General features: G+C 48.2%; 1 protein-coding gene and 1 long non-coding RNA gene across 2 annotated transcripts; one reads left to right on the top strand and one right to left on the bottom strand.

Annotated features, from left to right (window-relative positions):
- The first annotated feature begins 98 nt into the window (after nucleotides 1-98).
- On the top strand, nucleotides 99-7,523 carry LOC140419943 (uncharacterized). The gene is made up of 3 exons (XR_011946102.1): nucleotides 99-235; nucleotides 3,872-4,201; nucleotides 7,055-7,523. It is a non-coding gene; the product is annotated as an uncharacterized lncRNA (long non-coding RNA).
- LOC140419940 (uncharacterized) lies at nucleotides 6,449-19,378 on the bottom strand. The gene is made up of 2 exons (XM_072503993.1): nucleotides 19,264-19,378; nucleotides 6,449-13,283 (listed from the first exon to the last, which is right to left on the bottom strand). The coding sequence occupies exon 2, from the start codon at nucleotides 12,923-12,925 to the stop codon at nucleotides 11,666-11,668; it is 1,260 nt and encodes a 419-aa protein (XP_072360094.1). The 5' UTR covers nucleotides 12,926-13,283; nucleotides 19,264-19,378; the 3' UTR covers nucleotides 6,449-11,665.
- Nucleotides 19,379-19,604: the final 226 nt, after the last annotated feature.

The raw sequence follows: 19,604 nt of genomic DNA on the forward strand, positions 1-19,604 counted from the left end.
GAGCGAGAAGCCAATCGGTGATCTCCCCCTGCCCACGACTGCGCATGTCCAAGGGAGAGGGGAGGATGCGCATGTGTAAAGGGTAGCCCGCCTTCTGACCTTTTACCTGAGGTATTGACCAATGGCAAGAGTTGGAGGACCAGAAGGATGGTCCTCCAGCTAATCAGCTCGGGCTTTGTGTGACTGCTCGATTGAACTTCACAAGGATGCAAACCTCCTCCCGTCTCCAACATCTGTGAGTAAAACATTTTCTTGTCTCCCTCTTTCCATTTCGTTTCTCATTCTCACCTTCAATTGGTCACTTGCAGCAACTGAAGGGAAAGGAAGTGAATCCAGGGAGGGTGCAGACTCTGCAAAGTTTGGCCCAGGTCTCTCTCTCTTAAAGACATTGACATCCTTTGCTCCCTCAGCTCGACACATTTATTTGTCGAGATCTTCTCAGAAGCCCAAATACGACATTCATGAACCCTGCCGCTGCCCAGCTTGTAATATAATTAGGAGCCAATTTAGCTCAGCTGGTTAGTGATGCAGAGCGAGGTCAGACTGGTCCTCCCTCATGATTGTTGGAAGGAGGGCAGCACGGTGGTGCAGTGGTTAGCACTGCTGCCTCACGGCGCCGAGGTCCCAGGTTTCATCGCGGCTCTGGGTCACTGACCGTGTGGAGTTTGCACATTCTCCCCGTGTTTGTGTGGGTTTCACCCCCACAACCCAAAGATATGCAGGGGAGGTGGATTGGCCAAGCTAAATTGTCCCTAAATTAGAAAAAATGAATTGGGTACTCTAAATTTAAAAAATAAATTGATTGTTGGAAGGATGCCCTCCAGCTTTCTCACCAAAACTTTAGATAGCAGTTTCAAGTCAACATTCAAAAGATAGATTGGCTGATAAGAGATGCGCTCCCTCGATCCTTGTCCGCTTCAGAATCAAACAGACATAAGCCTCAGAAAGAGTCGATGGCAGCATACTTGAGTCAAAGTGATAATACAAACCCACAAATAGTTCCAACAGTAAACCTCAAATCCCCTATAAAACCCACACCCACAGCCATGTGGTCCCAGCGCTTTACCTGGCTGAAGCTCCTCCATGGTCTTTGACATCGCTTCCCTAGAAAGAGTAGCATTAAGAGCCTCATGCTGGCTTTCTGAGGCTTCCGGGAGATTCAAGGAAAATAAATAATGCTCCACACTGTCAATACATCACCAGACTGCTCAGACTTGTATAATCCTGCATAGAATTCCCGAAATTCCTGTTTATTTCCTCCGTCTTCGTGACCCTTTTCCCTTTGCCAAGCCGCACAGAGAAATTCGCTCCAAAGTCGGCCTTTGTATTTGCTCGGGTTACTCCCAAACTCGTACAACTTCTGCCTCGCAATCTTTCAACTTTTCTCAACCTGCTGAGTAAATAGGGAGTCTTGCTGCGTTAACCTCCTTCAGCAATAGCTTACTCGGGCCTCCTTATAATTCTCCTCGGCCTTCGCCAAACAAACCTCCAGACAGCGCTGGTTCTCCAACACCTGCACCTCTTATTTGCAGTATAAGAAGTATTCATCCACCTGCCCCCCCCCCCCCCCCCCCCCCCCCCCCGATGAGTGAAAACATTGCCCAGTGTCTTATTAACCCATGTCCACAAAGTCCTCAGTTCGGCACCAGCCCTTCTCTCTTGGCGAAGTCCATCGCATCCTCGGGCTCCTCAAAGTAATGGTGCCGTCCCTCGTGTGTGATCCACAGGCGAGCCGGATACAGCAGCCCAAACTTCACCTGCTTCTTAAACAGAATCTCTTTGACTTGCCTGTAGCCTGCCCTTCTTCTGGCCACCTCCACGCTCAGGTCCTGGTAGATGCGCATGGCACTGTTATTCCAATGGCAGCTCCGCGTACGCTTAGCCCACTGTCGCACCCGCTCCTTGTCCAGGAACCTGTGAAACCGGGCCACCATCGCTCGGGGGAGGGGGGGCGCCTCTCGCGGCTGCCTCGCCAGCACCCTGTGCGCCCTGTCCACCTCCACCGGGGGCGGGAAGTCATCATCTCCCAACAGCTTCTGGAACATGCCCGCCACATCGCGGCACCGTCTCCCTCAGCCCCCTCCGGGAGACCAACGATTCTCAAATTCTACTGATGCGACCTATTTTCCAGGTCCTCTACCTTCTCCAGAAGCCTTTTTTGTTGGTCCTTCAGCCTCTCCATCTCCGCTTCCACCACCGTTTTGGTTATCTTCCTGCTCCTCCAGCGCCTTTTCCAACTTCTGGATCGTACGATCCTGGGCATCCAGCCTATGCTCAAGCCCTCGATGTCCTTCTGAATCAGGTCTAAACTGTTCCGCTGCAAAACAGTAAAGCACTCTTGAATGACCTTCAACAGATGCTCCGTTGTTGGCTGGGCTGTCTGCACCGCGGTCCGGACGTCGGCCATATTGTCCTCAGCAGCAGCTTCTACACTGCCCTTGTTTGCCCACTTCTTCAACTGTTTGCGATTCTTTCTGCTTCTTAATTCCATACACCTGTGTCTGGAGTCAGTGCCTGAGTGCCTATGCCTTCCAAACTAGCACTCAAAAGTACAAAAAAGTCAGGGAAAAAGTCCGACTGGATTGAGAGCCACCAAGTGTGCGACTTACTCCTCCTTAGCCGCCACCGGAACTTCCACCTAACCATTTTGGACACTAAGAGCAATTTATCATGGTCAATCCTCCTAACCTGCACATCTTTGCACTGTGGGAGGAAACTGGAGCACCCGTACGAAACCTACGCTGACACGGGGAGAACATGCAGATTTCCACAGACAGTGACCGAAGCCGGAATCGAACCTGGGACCCTGGAGATGTGAAGCAACGGTGCTAACCACTGGGCTACCAGGCTGCCCATCTAGAATGCCTGAAAGACGTGCGTTTGGTGAATTGAACATTCTGAATTCTCCTTCTGTGTACCCTAACGGGCGCCGAATGTGGTGACTAGGGGAGTTTCACAGTAACTTCATTGCAGTGTTTTTTTTAAAATATAGATTACCCAATTCATCTTTTAAAATTAAGGGGCAATTTAGCGTGTTCAATCCACCTACCCTGCACAACTGTGGGTTGTGTGGACAAAACCCAGGCAAACACAGAGAGAATGTGCAAACTCCACACGGACAGTGACCCCGATCCAGAATCTAACCTGGGACCTTGGCGCCGTGAGGCGGCAGAGCTAACCACTGCGTCACCGTACCGCCCCATTGCAGTGTTAATGTAAGCCGACTTGTGACAATAATAAAGATTATTATTTTAAAATTTTAGGGTACCCAATTCATTTTTTTCCCCAAGGGGCAATTTTGCGTGGCCAATCCACCTAGTTTGCACATCTTTTTGGTTGTGGGGACAAAACCATCACAAACACGGGGAGAATGTGCAAACTCCACAGTGTCCGAAAGCCGGAATCAAACCTGGGACCTCGGTGCTGTGAGGCCGCAGTGCTAACCCACTGCGCCACTGTGCTGCCCCCGATTATTATTAAGAGGGAGTAGCCTCTCCAACTCTACTTTACCTTTCCATTTCTTTTCTCATTCTGAGGGGACTTTGGTGACTTGCAGCAACTGAAGCGAAAGGAAGTTTGTATGTTGCACACATTTTGAGTTTGGTATTATAGACATATTCCTGTCTGGCAGCCTGCATGGAGATTTTCAGGCCTCTGTCCAGGACAGGAAGCAGTGAGCATGGATCTGTGAATCAGCCTGAAGCAGCACCTTTCGAGATTTGGGAGGATTAGAGAAGATAAATATTACATACTGTAGAGTGAGAATGGAGGGAGAGTGTGTTGGGTGGAAATTTACAGCTTTTGGAGAATGAGAAAGGAAAGAATGTTTTATAGAAACTAGAATTGTCTGTTCTCAACTTGCATCTTACAGGATATTAGATGAAGATTTGCAGAAAAAAAAAAACATCACTTCAGGATTTGGAAGAGTCACTTGGTTTATCGGGACCTGAATACGGTACACGTGACAATAAACAAATCCAATCCAATCCGGAGAACCATCACAGCAAGACACCTCTGGGGTTAAGGGTTGCCAGTCAGGCAAAGGAACACAATGGCAGTAAACACAGGAATGAAGAATCACATTGGGCTGGTTCCAGGAGAATTGAGTGACAATTTCTGCAACGTAACCATGGAGTGTGATTATTGATCGTGTTAAAGTAAAAGTAAGAAGTCTCACAACACCACGTTAAAAGTCCAACAGGTTTGTTTCGAATCACTAACTTTCAGAGCACAGCTCCTTCCTCAGGTGAATGAAGAGGTGGGTTCCAGAAACATATAGATAGATAAAGTCAATGATGCAAGACGATACTGTTGAATGAGAGTCTTTGCAGGTAATTAAGTCTTTACAGGTCCAGACAGAGCAACTGGAGAGAGGGATAATCACAGGTTAAAGAGATGTGAATTGTCTCAAGCCAGGAGAGTCGATAGGATTTTGCAACCCAACAATGCAGAATCGCCAAGCAGAAACTTATAGCTAGGTTCCGCACACATGAGTACAGCCTCAACCAAGACCTTGGATTCATGTCGCATTACATTCACCCCCCACCATCTGGCCTGGGCTTGCGAAATCCTACCAACTGTCCTGGCTTGAGACAATTCACACCTCTTTAACCTGCTCCATCTGGACCTGTAAAGTACATTTATTATTATTTCTAGTCTTTTAATATTGTACTGCAACCATGTTATATATTTTCAGTAATCTCTTATCTCAGAGGGTTGTTAATCTCTGGAATTTGTTTCCCCCAGGGTCCAGTGGAGTCTGGGAGTCATTGAATATATTCAAGAATAAGCTAGACAGAATTATTTGTTTTATTATACATGCCCAGTCTTTTTTTCAATTAAGGGTCCCTCTCCCTTGGACATGTGCAGTTCCAGACCACCCACCCATCTGGGATAAAGCAGTTTCTCCAGCATGGGAGGATTGTGGGAGCTGCGTCCGCCATCACTTGTCCGGAGCAGTCTCCAACCTCCTGAGACTCGGATGAAAAGTGAGGGGGTGGACATTGACACCAACCTGACACAAAGTATATGTGGGTAGTCACTGGATTTGATTGTGACCCCCCCCCCCCCACCCCCTCCCTCCCTCCCTCGCCAAAACATAATTTTTTCATTTAAGGTACCCAATTCATGTTTTTTCCAATTAAGGGCCAATTTAGAATGGCCAATCCACCAACCCTGCACATCTTTGGGTTGTGGGGATGAGACCCACACAGACACGGAGAGACTGTGCAAACTCCAAACGCAGTGTCCTGGGGCCGGGATTGAACCTGGGTCCTTGGCGCCGTGAAGTTAGACAGAATTCTGATTGACGAGGGAGTTGAGGGGCACGGGGAACAGGTAGGAAAATGGACTGAAAGTTAAGATGAGGAGCGAATTCTTCACTCCAGGATGTGGTGAAGCTTTGGAATTCTCTGCTCCAGAGGACTGTGGAGCCTCAAGTCATCAAGTATTTTCCAGATCGAGTTGATAGGTTTCGAGATGTTGAAGTCACTAAGGGAAATGGTGCTGAGCTAGATCGGCCATTGAGCTTATTACAGGGTTGAGCAAATTCAATGGGCCAAATGGTCAACTGCAGTGCCTATTTGTACTGGAAGCTCATTGGCGCATTCACACTTGGCTGAGACCATTCAGCTGCTCTCTTTGTGGGAAAGGATTCAGTCAGTCATTCACCCTGCAGACACACCAGTGAGTTCACACTGGGGAGAGACCGTTCACCTGCTTTCGGTGTGGGAATGGATTCACTCAATTATCCAGCCTGCAGAGGCACCAGTGGGTTCACACTGGGGAGAGGCCATTCATCTGCTCTCACTGTGGGAAGGGATTCTGTGAATCATCCACACTGCGGAGGCACCAGCGAGTTCACGCTGGGGAGAAGCCGTTCACCTGCTCTCAGTGTGAGAAGGGATTCTGTGCTTCCTCGAACTTGCTGAGACACCAACATGGTCACAATTGATTACAGGGGTTGGATTCTGTTGTTATTGTTTCTGCTCTCAATTACATCCAGGACTGCATTGTGTTCATTCTGTCAGTTGGTCAATGGGGAGGGTCGGAGGGTTTCTTTCTGCTGGACTGGCCTTCTCATGACTGATGCTCTTGAGCCTTGTGGCAAATTTCATAAGGATCACAGAGTGAAAGGGTGTTTGGAAGGTAGATGACAGATAGTTCCTGTTTCTGTTTGGAACCCCAATGCATGCAGTTCAGATGAAGATAGGCTATGGTGGTTACATGGTTCTGTCTCAGAAGGAAACTGTCAAGCTATGAGGGGCAAGTTGATTGGGAACATACAATAAAATGTGTAATGAAACACAGGCAATCGCATTTAAGGAATTATCACATATTTACATAAAATATAGATTCCTTTAAGAAACAAAAATCCAACAGGAAAAGTGACGCAACCGTGACTATCAAGAAACATTAAAGATTCCATTAGGTCAAAGGAAGAGGCTCATTGATAGATTACAGATTTATTGCTTCACTGATTTATTGGTACCTTGAAGAATCAATGCAGTATAATTCTTAAATTCAGTATACATACAGGCAGAAATTGTTTCAGATAAAAATATGAGAATTGCTGTACAGCAACTTAATATGTGTCAGAATCTAACACAGTTTCAAGAAAAGTTGCATAAAAGCCCTCGTCATGAATAAAACATTGTTCTACAAATACATCTAGCAATGAAAACGTATCGCAGCCTCAGCAACAGAAACATTTACAAAATGTAGCAAAGCCTTAGCAACAAGCAAGGTTAATGCAGAACGCCTTATCTTCAGAGGATTGGTACACGTGGCGGGAGCATGTAGACATTTAATTAACTTGATAGACATTAATGAATCTTAAGTAAAGACCAATGCCTGGATAACAAATCATGCTCCAAGTGACAGAGTTTTCTGATTAAATCAGGAAGCCTCAGCTGAGAATTTGAAACCAATAAGGGGTTAGACCATTGATAAGAATTTCTTTAAGAATAGTTTCATGACTAAAGTTTGTTCTATATTCATGCTTTAAGAAATTCTGAACCATCTATTGATTTCCTAATATTTTCTTATTTCATAGAATTAACAGTGCAGAAGGAGTCCATTCGGCCCATCGAGTCTGCACCGGCTCTTGGAAAGAGCACCCTACCCAAGGTCAACACCTTCACCCTATCCCCATAATCCAGTAACTCCACCCAACACTAAGGGCAATTTTGGACACTAAGGGCAATTTATCCTGGCCAATCCACCTAACCTGCACATCTTTGGACTGTGGGAGGAAACCGGAGCATCCGAAGGAAACCCACGCAGACACGGGGAGGATGTGCAGACTCCGCACAGACAGTGGCCCAAGATGGGAATCGAACCTGGGACCCTGGAGCGGCGAAGCAATTGTGCTATCCACAATGCTACCGTGTTTCCCCAATGTTTTTGTTTAACTCTCTTTGTTATGTTTTGACGTATTATTTGATCTGAATTTTGAATTATTTTTATGTAAGAGAATTGAGGTGGATAATTAGCAATAAAGTTGTATTTTTGGACACCTCCAATCAACCAGATCTTGGGCTCATTTTTGAAGATAAAATAAGAGATCTTATCACTCATATAGTTGCCAAAATAAGTGTAACCCTGAGGATTGGAAACTTGTTTTAGTATTTACAAAGGAGGATCAAGAAACTCATAAAGAGAAAATAGAAGACGAGAGCAAACTGGCTAGAAACATAAAAAAACGATTGGAAAAGTTCCTATAAAATGTGAAAAGGAAAAGATTCGCAAAGACCAATGTGGGTCCATTCCAGGCAGAGACAGAAGGGTTTATGATGGGGAATAAGGAAATTTCAGCGAAACTAAACAATGTGTGTCTGTCTTCACAGAGGAAGATACAGAAATTGTCCTAAAACACTAGAGAACCAAGGGACCAGTGAGCACGAGGAACTGAAAGAGATTAGTATTAGTGAGAAAGTAATACTGGAGAAATTAATGTGGTTGAAAGTTAATAAATCCCCAAAAGCTGATGCTCTCCATCCCAGAGTGTTGAAAGAGGCGGCTGGAGAGATAGTGGGTACATTGGTGATCATCTTTCAAAATTCTATAGATTCTGGAATGGTTCCTGCAGATTGGAAGGTAGTAAATGTAACCACACTATTTAAGGAGTGAGAGAGAAAACGGGGAACCACAGACCCATTAGCTTGACATCAGTTGGAGGTAAAATGCTACAATCTATTATATAGGATGTGATAACATACAAATTAGGAGCTGGAGTAGGCCACTCGGCCCCTCGAGCCTGCTCCACCATTTAATAAGTTGATCTGATTGTAACCTCAATTCCACATTCCCCCCGATAACCATTCACCCCCTTGCTTATCAAGAATCTATTCAACTCATTCTTCAAAACATTCAAAGACTCTGCTTCCACTGCCCTTTGAGGAAGAGAGTTCCAAAGACTCCCAACTCTGAGAGAAAAAAGTTCTCCTCTGCCTTAAATAGGCAAGTTGTTACTTTTAAAGTGACTCCAATTTCTAGATTCTCCCACAAGAGGAAACATCCTTTCCACATCCACCCTGTCAAGGCCCCTCAGGATCTGATACGGTTCAATCAAGTCACCTAAACTCCATCGGACACAAGCCCAGCCCGTCCAATCATTCCTCATAAGACCAGCCTCCAATTCCAGGTACGAGTCCAGTAAACCTTCTCTGAACTGCTTCCAACACATTTACATCCTTCCTTAAATGAGAGCAAGACTATACACAGTGCTCCAGATGTGGACTCATCAATGTCCTGTATAACTGAAGCACAACCTCCCTACTTTTGTATTCAATTCCCTTTTTGTGATTCATGCTCTTGGACACCCAGATACCTCGGAGTCTCAGAGCTCCACAATCTCTCACTATTCAGATCAGAAACTGTTTTATTCTTCTGGCAACATGGACAATTTCTCATTTTCTCACATTATTCTCCATTTGGCAGATCTTTTCCCACTCACATAACCTACCTCTATCCTTTGTAGTCTCCTTATGTCCTCTTCACAGTTTACTTTCCTACCGATCTTTATACCATTGGAGCATCAGAGCAGGAGTTGGCCATTCAGCCCATCGATCCTGCGCCGCCATTCAATGCGATCATGGCTGATCATCCATTTCATGGTAGCACACTGGTTAGCACAGTTGCTTCACAGCTCCCGGGTCCCAGGTCCGATTCCCGGCTTGGGTTACTATCTGTGCGGAGTTTGCACTTTCTCCAGGTGTCTGAGTGGGTTTCCTCCCACAGTCCAAAGATGTGCAGGTTAGGTGAATTGGCCATGCTAAAATGCCCTTAATGTCCAAAAAGGTTGGGTGGGGTTACTGGGTTACGGCGATAGGGTGGGGGTGTGGACTTTGATCGGGTGCTCTTTCCAAGGGCCGGTGCAGACTCAATGGGCCAAATGGCCTCCTTCTGCCCTGTAAATACTATGATCCTATGATTCAATGTCTTTTTCCCCACACTATCTCCATATCCATATGGGTTATTGATATTTAGAAATCTGTCAGTTGGGTGGCACGGTTGCCCAGTGGTTAGCACTGTTGCCTCACGGCACCAAGAACCTGCGTTCGATCCTGGCCCTGGGTCACTGTCCATGTGGAGTTTGCACATTCTCCTAGTGCCTTGTGGGTCTCAGATCCACAACCAAATTTGATGTGCAGCATTGGTGAATTGGCCTCGCTACACTGCCCCTTAATTCGAAAAAAATAATTTATTAAACAAAAAAAAAAAGAAATCTGTCGGTCTCTGCTTTAAACACACTCAGTGACTGAGCTTCCACAGCCCTCTGGGGTAGAGAATTCCAAAGATTCACAACCCGAGGAGTAAAGAAATGTCTCCTCCGAGACCGGTCCTAAGTGGCTTCTCCCTTAGTTTGAAATTGTGTCCCCTGGTTCCAGACTCTCCAACCAGGGGAAACCTCTCACCTGCACCCACCCTGTCTATTCCTTTATGGATTTTGTAAGTTTCAATGAAATCCCCTCTCATTCCTTGGAACTCTAGAGAAAAGAGGCCTAGTTTCCCCAATCTGCTTTCATAGGACAGTCCTGCCATACCCGGGACAAGTCTGGTCAAATTTTGTTGCTGTTCCTCTGTGGCAATACCTTTCCTAAGGCAAGGGGAGTAAAACTGCACACATTACTCCAGCTGTGGTCTAAGCATTTCATAATGATCAATGTCATTGAGGCACGTTGCCTGGTTCTTCTTTGGCACCGGTATGATGGTGGTCTTCTTGAAGCAGGTGGGAACCTCAGAACGGAGGAGGGAAAGGTTGAGGATGTCCGCACATGATCTGGGTGTATGGCAGGGACTCCCGTCAGGACCTGTCGCTTTCCGAGGCTTCACTTTCAAGAAGGCCAATCTGACTTTGGAGGCTGTGACGGTGGGCATGGGCGTGTCCAAGGCTGCTGGGGCAGATGACAAAGGTTTGTTGATTTCCTGCTCGAAATAAGCATAGAATGCATTGCGTTTGTTGGGAAGGGGAAGCACTGTTGCTAAAGATTCTACTCGGCTTTGCTTTTTAGCGCATTATGTTGTTTACGCCTTGCCACAATCGATGAGAGTCCATGATTCTTGCTTAGTCTGGACAACTCTTCTGTTGTCTCTTGGTATCCCTGTTGGCTTTGCAGAGGTTGTACCTAGATTTTTTTGTACAGGTCAGGGTTGCCTGACTTGAACGCCTCAGACCAGTCGGGAGTGAATCTCCCGATTAAGCCATGGTTTCTGGTTGGGTAACGTATGTACTACCTTCTTTGGCACACAATCTTCTACACACTTGCTGATGAAGCCTGTGATGGTGCTGGCATACTCGTTTCGGCTAACTGCCGAGTTCTTGAATATGGACCAGTCACGTAGGAGCTCTTTTGCCTCAAACCAGCATTTGCACAACCTTCTTAACCGGATTTTCCCGCTCAAGTTTCTGCTTGTACGCCGAGAGAAGGAGCGCCATCTTGTGGTCCGATTTTCCGAAGTGCGGTCAGGGGATGGATCATCAGGCGCCCTTGATGTTTTTGTGGCAATGGTCAAGGATGTTGGGGCCCCTGTCGGGACAGGAGATGTGTTGGTGGAATTTTGGCAGTACACACTTGAGGTTGGCCTGGTTAAAGTCCCCGGCCACGATGAACAAGGCCGCCAGGTATTCTGTTTCATTGTTATTTATAGCGGTTACAATTCATCAAGCGCCTTCTTCACTTCCGCCTGGGGTGGGATGTAGACCGCCGTGATGATGGCAGAAGTGAACTCCATGGAAGGCAGTATGGATGGCACTTCACAGTCAGGTATTCCAGGTCCAGGGAGCAGTAGTTCCCCAGGGTCGCCACATCCGAGCACCAGGTGTTGACGAGGAGACAAATCCCTCCACCCACTCCAGGTTCAGTCCTGGATGTGATTAACAGCAGGAATAACAGCAGAATCTAACCCATCATCACTTGTGAACCCTTTGGTGTCTCAGCGTGTTGGACGACTGAGTGAATCCCTCCCCACAGTGAGAGCAGGTGAATGGCTTCTTTCCAGTGTGAACTCGCTGATGTCTCCGCAATGTGGATGATGTTTGAAACCTCTTTGTCGCAGTGAGAGGAGCTGAGCGGTCTCTCCTCAGTGTGAATGCACTGGTGTTCCATCAGTACCCAAGAGCTTTGAAACCCACTCCCACAGTCGGAGCATTTAAAAGGGTCTCTCATTGGTGTGAGTGACGTTGTGGCTCAGCAAGTGATGACCGAGTGAATCTTTTCCCAGTCGGCGAGGTGAACGGGCTCTCCCCAGTGTGACCTCGCTGGTGTCTCCGCAAATTGGATGAGGTACTAAAGCTCTTTGTGCAATGAGAGCAGCTGAACGGTCTCTCCTCAGAGTGAAAGCGCTGGTGGGACATCAGTAGCTGAGAGCTTTTGAAACCCCTCCTGCAGTCAGAGCATTTAAAGGGCCTGCTCTTGGTGTGATTGACATTGTGTTTCAGCAGGTGGGATGAATGAGCAAATCCCTTATCACACACAGTGCAGATGAACGGCTTCTCCCCGGTGTGAACTCTCTGGTGACTCTGCAGGTCGGACAACTGAAAGAATCCCTTCCCACAGTCAGAGCAGGTGAATGGCATCTCCCCGGTGTGAACTCGTTCGTGCCTCCGCAGGCTGCTAATGTTAGTGAATCCCTTTTCACACTGAGGGCAGGTGAAAGGCCTCTCTCCAGTGTGAACTCGTTTGTGTTGCCGCAGGTGGCCAATGTTACTGAATCCCTTTTCACACTGAGAGCAGGTGAAAGGCTTCTCCCCAGTGTGAACTCGTTCGTGTTGCCGCAGGTTGCCAATGACATTGAATCTCTTTTCACACTGAGAGCAGGTGAAAGGCCTCTCTCCAGTGTGAACTCGTTCGTGTCTCCGCAGGTTGCCAATGAAATTGAATCTCTTTTCACACTGAGAGCAGGTGAAAGGCCTCTCTCCAGTGTGAGCTCGTTCGTGTTGCCGCAGGTTGCCAATATAATTGAATCTCTTTTCACACTGAGGGCAAGTGAAAGGCCTCTCTCCAGTGTGAACTCGTTCGTGTCTCCGCAGGCTGCCAATGTCAGCGAATCCCTTTTCACACTGAGGGCAGGTGAAAGGCCTCTCTCCAGTGTGAACTCGTTCGTGTGTCCGCAGGCTGCTAATGTTAGTGAATCTCTTTTCACACTGAGAGCAGGTGAAAGGCCTCTCTCCAGTGTGAACTCGTTCGTGTGTCCGCAGGCTGCCAATGTCAGTGAATCCCTTTTCACACTGAGAGCAGGTGAAAGGCCTCTCCCCAGTGTGAACTCGTTCGTGTTTCCGCAGGCTGCTAATGTCAGTGAATCCCTTTTCACACTGAGAGCAGGTGAACGGCTTCTCTCCAGTGTGACTGCTTTGATGCCTTTCCAGCTTGTGTGGGGCTCTGAATCCCTTCCCACAATCCTCACATTTCCATGGTTTCTCCATGGTCCGGGTGATCTTGCGTCTCACCACGTTGGATGATCAGTTGAAGACTCGGCCACACACAGAACACATGTACAGTCTCTCCCTTCTGTGAATGGTGTAGTATTTGTTCAGGCTGTGTCACTGGTTAAAGTTCTTTCCACAGTCAGTGCTCTGTAACAGTCTCACACGGGTGTGTGTGTGTGTCTCAGTGCTTTTCCAGACACACTGATGTTTAAAATCTCTTGAAGCAGACAGAATAGACAAACATTTCTCCTTCTAGATTCAAAGGCCAATGATCCCAAGAATTGAGTGACTCAGTCAGTTCATGCGTGATATTTAGTTTGAGATCTCGGCCTCAAACTCCTCTTGTTCGAACTTCCTGCAAACAGATTTTACAACAGTAATCATTGTTAGTACAGGATAGAAACTCAGAACATACAATTCTAGTTTCTATCGAACATTCTTTCCTCTCTCTTTCCCTGAAATGCTCTAAATCTCAATCCCACACACTCTCCCTCCATTCTCACTCTGCTGTATCTAATATTCCCCCTTCCAATTCTCCTGAAGGTGCTGATTCAGGCTGATTGACAAATCCAAGCTCACTGCTTCCTACCCTGGACAGAGAGACCTATATTCACTTACTTTCCCTCCCAATTTTCCTGAAGGTGCTGATCAACAAATCTAAACTCACTAAAACCTGTACAAGAGTAGAGAATCTCCATATAAATACATTTACTGATTAGAGATAGGGAAATTCTGAGGAAGAACTTTATTTAGTCATGGAGTGGTCATGACAGGGAACTCACTGCCCACAAGCGTTGTGGAAGTCGAGATGATCAATAATTCAAAATAATATATGAAGAAAATAAGCTTTCAGGGGAACAGGGATATCGAGGGGGAATGGCACTGACTGGATTGCTGTACAGAGAGTCAGCATTGACTTGAGTTCCCAAATGGATTCCATAAGTGCTGCAATGACTGTATGACTGGAAATATATAACGTAGGTAGAACTAATAATACATGTATTTCATTACAGAACCATCAATAATATATCTAATACATTCTATATAACACTAGATATATCTCTGTGCAATATAACATTTTTTAAAATTCATTTACGGGATGTGGGAGTCGCTGGTTCAGCCAGCATTTATTGCCCATCCCTAGTTGCCCTTCAGAAGGTGGTGATGAGTTGCCTTCTTGAACCGCTGCAGTCCTTGAGTTGTAGGTACACACCCTGTGCTGTCAGGGAAGGAGTTACAGGATGTCGCCCCAGCAACAATGAAGGAAGGGCGATATATTTCCAAGTCTGTCTGGTGAGTGACTTGGAGGTGAACCTCCAGGTAGTGGGGTTCTCAACTATCTGCTGCTCTTGGCCTTCTAGATAGTAGTGGTTGTGGGTTTGGAAGGTGCTGTCGGAGGAACCTTGGTGAGTTACTGCAGTGTATCTTGTAGATGGTATACACGGCTACCACTGTTCGTCGGTGGTAGAGTGTTTGAATATTCATGGAATGTCAGCAGTCAAGCGGGCTGCTTTGTTCTGGATGGTGTAGAGCAGCATGTTGGAGCTGCACTCAACCAGGCAAGTAGTGATTATTCTGTTACATGCCTGACTTGTGCCTTGTAGATGGTGGAGAGGCTTTGGGGGTCAGGAGGTGTGTTACTCGCTGTAGCCTTTGGCCTGCCCTGGTGGCCACCATATTAATATGGCTCGTCCAGTTCAGTTTCTGATCAATGGTAACCCTCAGGATGTTGGTTGTGGAGGATTCACCAATGCTAATGTCAAGGGGCAGTGGTTAGATCCTCCTTCGTAGGAGATGGTCGTTGCCTGGCACTTGTGTAGCACAAATGTGATTTGCCACTTATCAGCCAACATCTGGATACTGTGCAGGACATGCTGCATTTGGACATGGACTGCTTCATTATCTGAGGAGTCATGAATGGTGCTAAAGATTGTGCAGTCATCCACAAACATCCCCACTTCTGGCCTTATGATGAAAGGTAGGTCATTGATGAAGCAGCTAAAGATGGTTGGGCCTAGGAGTGTGCCCTGAGGAACTCCTGCAGCTGAGATGATTGACCTCCAACCACTACAACCATCTTTTTTTGTGCCAGGTATGACTCCAACCAGCGGAGAGTTTCCCACGATTCCCACTGACTCCAGTTTAGCTGGGGCTCCTTGATGCCATAGTCGGTCAAATGCTGCCCTGATACCAAGGGCAGTCACTCTCATCTCTGGCATTCACCTCTGGCATTCAGCTCTTTTGTCCATGATTGAACCAAGGCTGGAATGAGGACAGGAGCTGAGTGACCCTGGTGGAACCCAAACTGAGCGTCCGTGAGCAGGTTTTGCTGAGTAAGTACCACTTGATAGCGCTGTTAATGACTCCTTCCATCACTTTGCTGATGGTGGAGAGTATTCCGACAGGAAAGTAATTGGTTTGGTTTGTCCTGTTTACTGTTCCCTTTAATGTCAGCCATCTCCTGGGGAAACCAGCCCTTTAAATGTGAACATTAGGAAAGAGACCATCATTTTAGCCAGACAAATAAATGTGTCAAGCTGAGGGAGCAAAGGATGTCAATGTCTTTCAGAGAGAGAGACCTGGGCCAAGCTTTTCAGAGTCTGCACCCTCCCTGGATTGACTTCCTTTCCCTTCAGTTGCTGCAAGTGATCAATTGAAGGTCAGAATGAGACAAGAAATGGAAAGGGGGAGAAAAGAAAGTGTTTTACTCACAGATGTTGGAGACAGGAGGACATTTCAGTCTGTGTGAAGCCCAATCTCCTTTCCCATAAAGCCCGCGCTGATTGGAGGACCAGCGTCCTTCCGGTCCTAACTCTATCCATTAGCCAACACCTCACAGGAAGGTCAGAGGCTGGGCTTTCCTCCACACATGCGCAGCTTCCCCTCACCCTTGGACATGCGCAGTACCTGATCACCCGCCCGTGCGGCGGATAGAGCGGGTTCCCCAGCGCGGGGGATTGTGGGAGCTACGGCCGACACTGTCCAAACTCCTGGGGTGAAAAGTGGAGGAGGCTTGGGCGGTTGTGTGCGAGCTTGGTGTCCGCCCCCGGGCCGATTCGAAAGGCAGGCTGCCTCTGGGAGCTTCCTGGATGGGGTGAAACAGCAACTCGGCGCCCATTGCTCCTGGTCCCCGAGGGAAGGGGAGAAGACCGGTTTCGGAGTACTGCGACCAGTCGTGTTTCAAGTCAGCGGTTGAGCTGCGGAGACGCTGCTTCGGACTGCGAGGTTTGCTGTCGGCGGGTTTGAGTTCGCCCAATGGAGGACGAAGGAATGGAGGAAGGATGGCAGCTGGATAGGCTGCTGGAAGCGGCGGGTCGGAACCGGGAGTGGATACCCGATGGGCAGCCCGCGGCCTGGGGTGGGTTGCTGCCGTTCCTGGGGTCTCCGGAGGTTCGGCCCCCCTGGACGCCCTGTGGGCGGTTGGGACTGACTCTGGGACTTTCTTCCCCGTTGTCGACTGTTGCCAACATTGGAGTGACTCTGGCCGCTGTCATTGGAGGACTTTGAGGACATGTTGTTCCTCGTGAAATTTCGGCAAGAGCGCCGGTGCTGTGTTATGGAACTTGCAAAATTAATGGACTTTTTCGATAGACTTTTTCTATGTATAATGAGGGATTTGCTTTCTTGTTTTCCTTGCTTTTGTTTTATTTAGTAGCCTATAACATTTAACACATTTCGGTCCTCCGGAATGGTATTTAGTAATTGTGGTGGAATGCTGGTTAGTGCGGAACTGCTCTCCCTCCGAATGGTCCTGTGCCCTCGGGCGGGTCCAGGAGGGGGGAAACCCTCTCTCCTCCGCCGCGCTCGGGTCTGGCTCTCCGGGGGTCTGTGCTCTCAGCCAAGGGGGGGCCTTTCCCCCGGGGTGTCGGCGGCAGGGCGGGGCGAACGGGGGTGGGTGAGCAGGGATTAGTGTTCGGTGATGGATTCTACCCTGTTAAACCTTTTCTGGGGTAAATTAAGGCCTGGTGCCTGGTGATTGGGTTTTGATATGATACTGTTAAAAAGAATTGAGGCCCTGTGGGTCATATTTGTACTGGAGCGGCCGTATTGTATCGGGGCCTTGTGCCTCGCGACTGCTTGTGTATGTGTTTAGAGGTTGATGCCTCGATGTAATTGTGCTTTGTGTCTCCTTGTTTCTTTTTACTTTTAGAACAGTCGTTTGGTTTCATGGCCTTGTGCCTTACGACTGTTCGAGTTATGAACCTGTTTGATTGAACCTGTTTGATTGTTACCTGAACTACACGTAGGGCCTGTGCCTTGCGGCTGGTTGCGATAAATGACTGGTTAATAGGTATTTGGAAACGTATTTCGGCCCTGCGCTTTGCAGCTGTTTGTGTTCAATGACTGTTACAACGTTGTCGTGAAATGTAATTGGGCCTGGCGCCTCACAGCTGTTTTGTGGTCAGTGATCGTTTAATCGTTAATGTGAAGTGTAATTGGGCCTTGTGCCTTGCAGCTGTTTCGTGTTCAGTGACTGTTGAATCGTTAATGTGAAGTGTAATTGGGCCTTGTGCCCTGTAAATGAGTCTGTGTTGAAAATTGTGACGACATTAAAAGAGGTACTCACAGATGTTGGAGACACAGGAGGATGTTTCAGTCTGTGTGAAGCCCAATCTCCTTTCACATAAAGCCCGCGCTGATTGGAGGACCAGCGTCCTTCCGGTCCTAACTCTATCCATTAGCCAACACCTCACAGGAAGGTCAGGGGCTGGGCTTTCCTCCACACATGCGCAGCTTCCCCTCACCCTTGGACATGCGCAGTACCTGATCACCCGCCCGTGCGGGGGATTGTGGGAGCTACGGCCGACACTGTCCAAACTCCTGGGGTGAAAAGTGGAGGAGGCTTGGGCGGTTGTGTGCGAGCTTGGTGTCCGCCCCCGGGCCGATTCGAAAGGCAGGCCGCCTCTGGGAGCTTCCTGGATGGGGTGAAACAGCAACTCGGCGCCCATTGCTCCTGGTCCCCGAGGGAAGGGGAGAAGACCGGTTTCGGAGTACTGCGACCAGTCGTGTTTCAAGTCAGCGGTTGAGCTGCGGAGGCACTGCTTCGGACTGCGAGGTTTGCTGTCGGCGGGTTTGAGTTCGCCCAATGGAGGACGAAGGAATGGAGGAAGGATGGCAGCTGGATAGGCTGCTGGAAGCGGCGGGTCGGAACCGGGAGTGGATACCCGATGGGCGGCCCGCGGCCTGCAGCCCGGGGTGGGTTGCTGCCGTTCCTGGGGTCTCCGGGGGTTCGGCCCCCCTGGACGCCCTGTGGGCGGTTGGGACTGACTCTGGGACTTTCTTCCCTGTTGTCGACTGTTGCCAACATTGGAGCGACTCTGGCCGCTGCCATTGGAGGACTTTGAGGACATGTTGTTCCGTGTGAAATTTTGGCTGGAGCGCTGGGGTCATGATGTGGAACGTGCAAAATTAATGGACTTTTTTTTTTTTTATGGACTTTTCTATGAGTACTAAGGGATTTTGTTTTCATGTTTTCTTTGCTTTCGTTTTCTTTAGCAGCCTATGACATTCAACTCATTTCGGGTTTCCCTGAAATGGTAATTAGTAATTGTGGTGGAACGCTAGTTGGTGCGAAACTGCTCTCCCTCCGAATGGTCCCGAGCCTTTGGGCGGGGTCCAGGAGGGGGGAACCCTCTGTCCTCTGCCGCGCCCGGGTCTGGCTCTCCGGTGGTCTGTGCTCTTAGCGAGGAGGGGCCATTCCCCCAGGGTGTCGGCTGCAGGGCGGGGTGAACGGGGGTGGGTGAGTGGGGATTAGTGTTCGGTGATTGATTCTATCCTGTTAAATCTTTTCTGGGGTGAATTGAGGCCTGGTGCCTGATGATTGGGTTTGATATGACACTGTTAAAATGTATCGAGGCCCTGTGGGTCATATTTGTTTCCGAAGCGGCCGTATTGTATCAGGGCCTTGTGCCTCGCAACTGCTTGTCTTGTGTGTTTAGAGGCCGTTACCTCGAAATGTACTCGTGTCTTGTGGTTTTTTTGTTCCTTTTTTCTTTGGAATGGTCGTTGGGTTTCGAGGCCTTGTGCCTCACGACTGTTCGTGTGATGTGACTGTTCGATTGTTACTTGAACTATGTGTAGGGCCTGTACCTTGTGGCTGGTTGTGATAAGTGACTGGTTAATTGGTATCTGGAAACGTATTTCGGCCCTGTGCCTTGCAGCTATTTGTGTTCAATGACTGTTCCAACGTTATTGTGAAATGGAATTGGGCCTTGTGCCTTGCAGCTGTTTTGTGTTAAGTGACTGTTTAATCGTCAATTTGAAGTGTAATGAGGCCTGGAGCCTTGTAAATTGGTTTCTGTAATAATTGTGACGACAATAAAAGAGTTACTCACAGATGTTGGAGACACAGGAGGAAGGTTCAGTCTGTGACGTCCAAGCTCCATTCACACAAAGCCCGCGCGGATTGCCTTGGAGGACCAGAGTCCTTCCGGTCATCCAACCATTCCCATTGGTCAACGCCTCAGCAGGAAGGTCAAGGGTGAGCTTTCCCTCGCACATGCGCAATCTCTGCTCTCCCTCGGACATGCTCAGTCCCGGGGTGGGGAGAGGGGAATCACCGAGAGATTTCTTGTTCTGGCCGCAGCCGGTTGCCTGGAAACCTTGTCTCGAGGAGGGGGAACAATGAGTGAGGCGGAGGAAAGTTGTTGACCAATGGGAAGAGTTGGTGACCCGG

The sequence above is a fragment of the Scyliorhinus torazame genome, chromosome 5 (genome assembly GCF_047496885.1).
Source record: "Scyliorhinus torazame isolate Kashiwa2021f chromosome 5, sScyTor2.1, whole genome shotgun sequence".
Taxonomy (NCBI): Eukaryota; Metazoa; Chordata; class Chondrichthyes; order Carcharhiniformes; family Scyliorhinidae; genus Scyliorhinus; species Scyliorhinus torazame.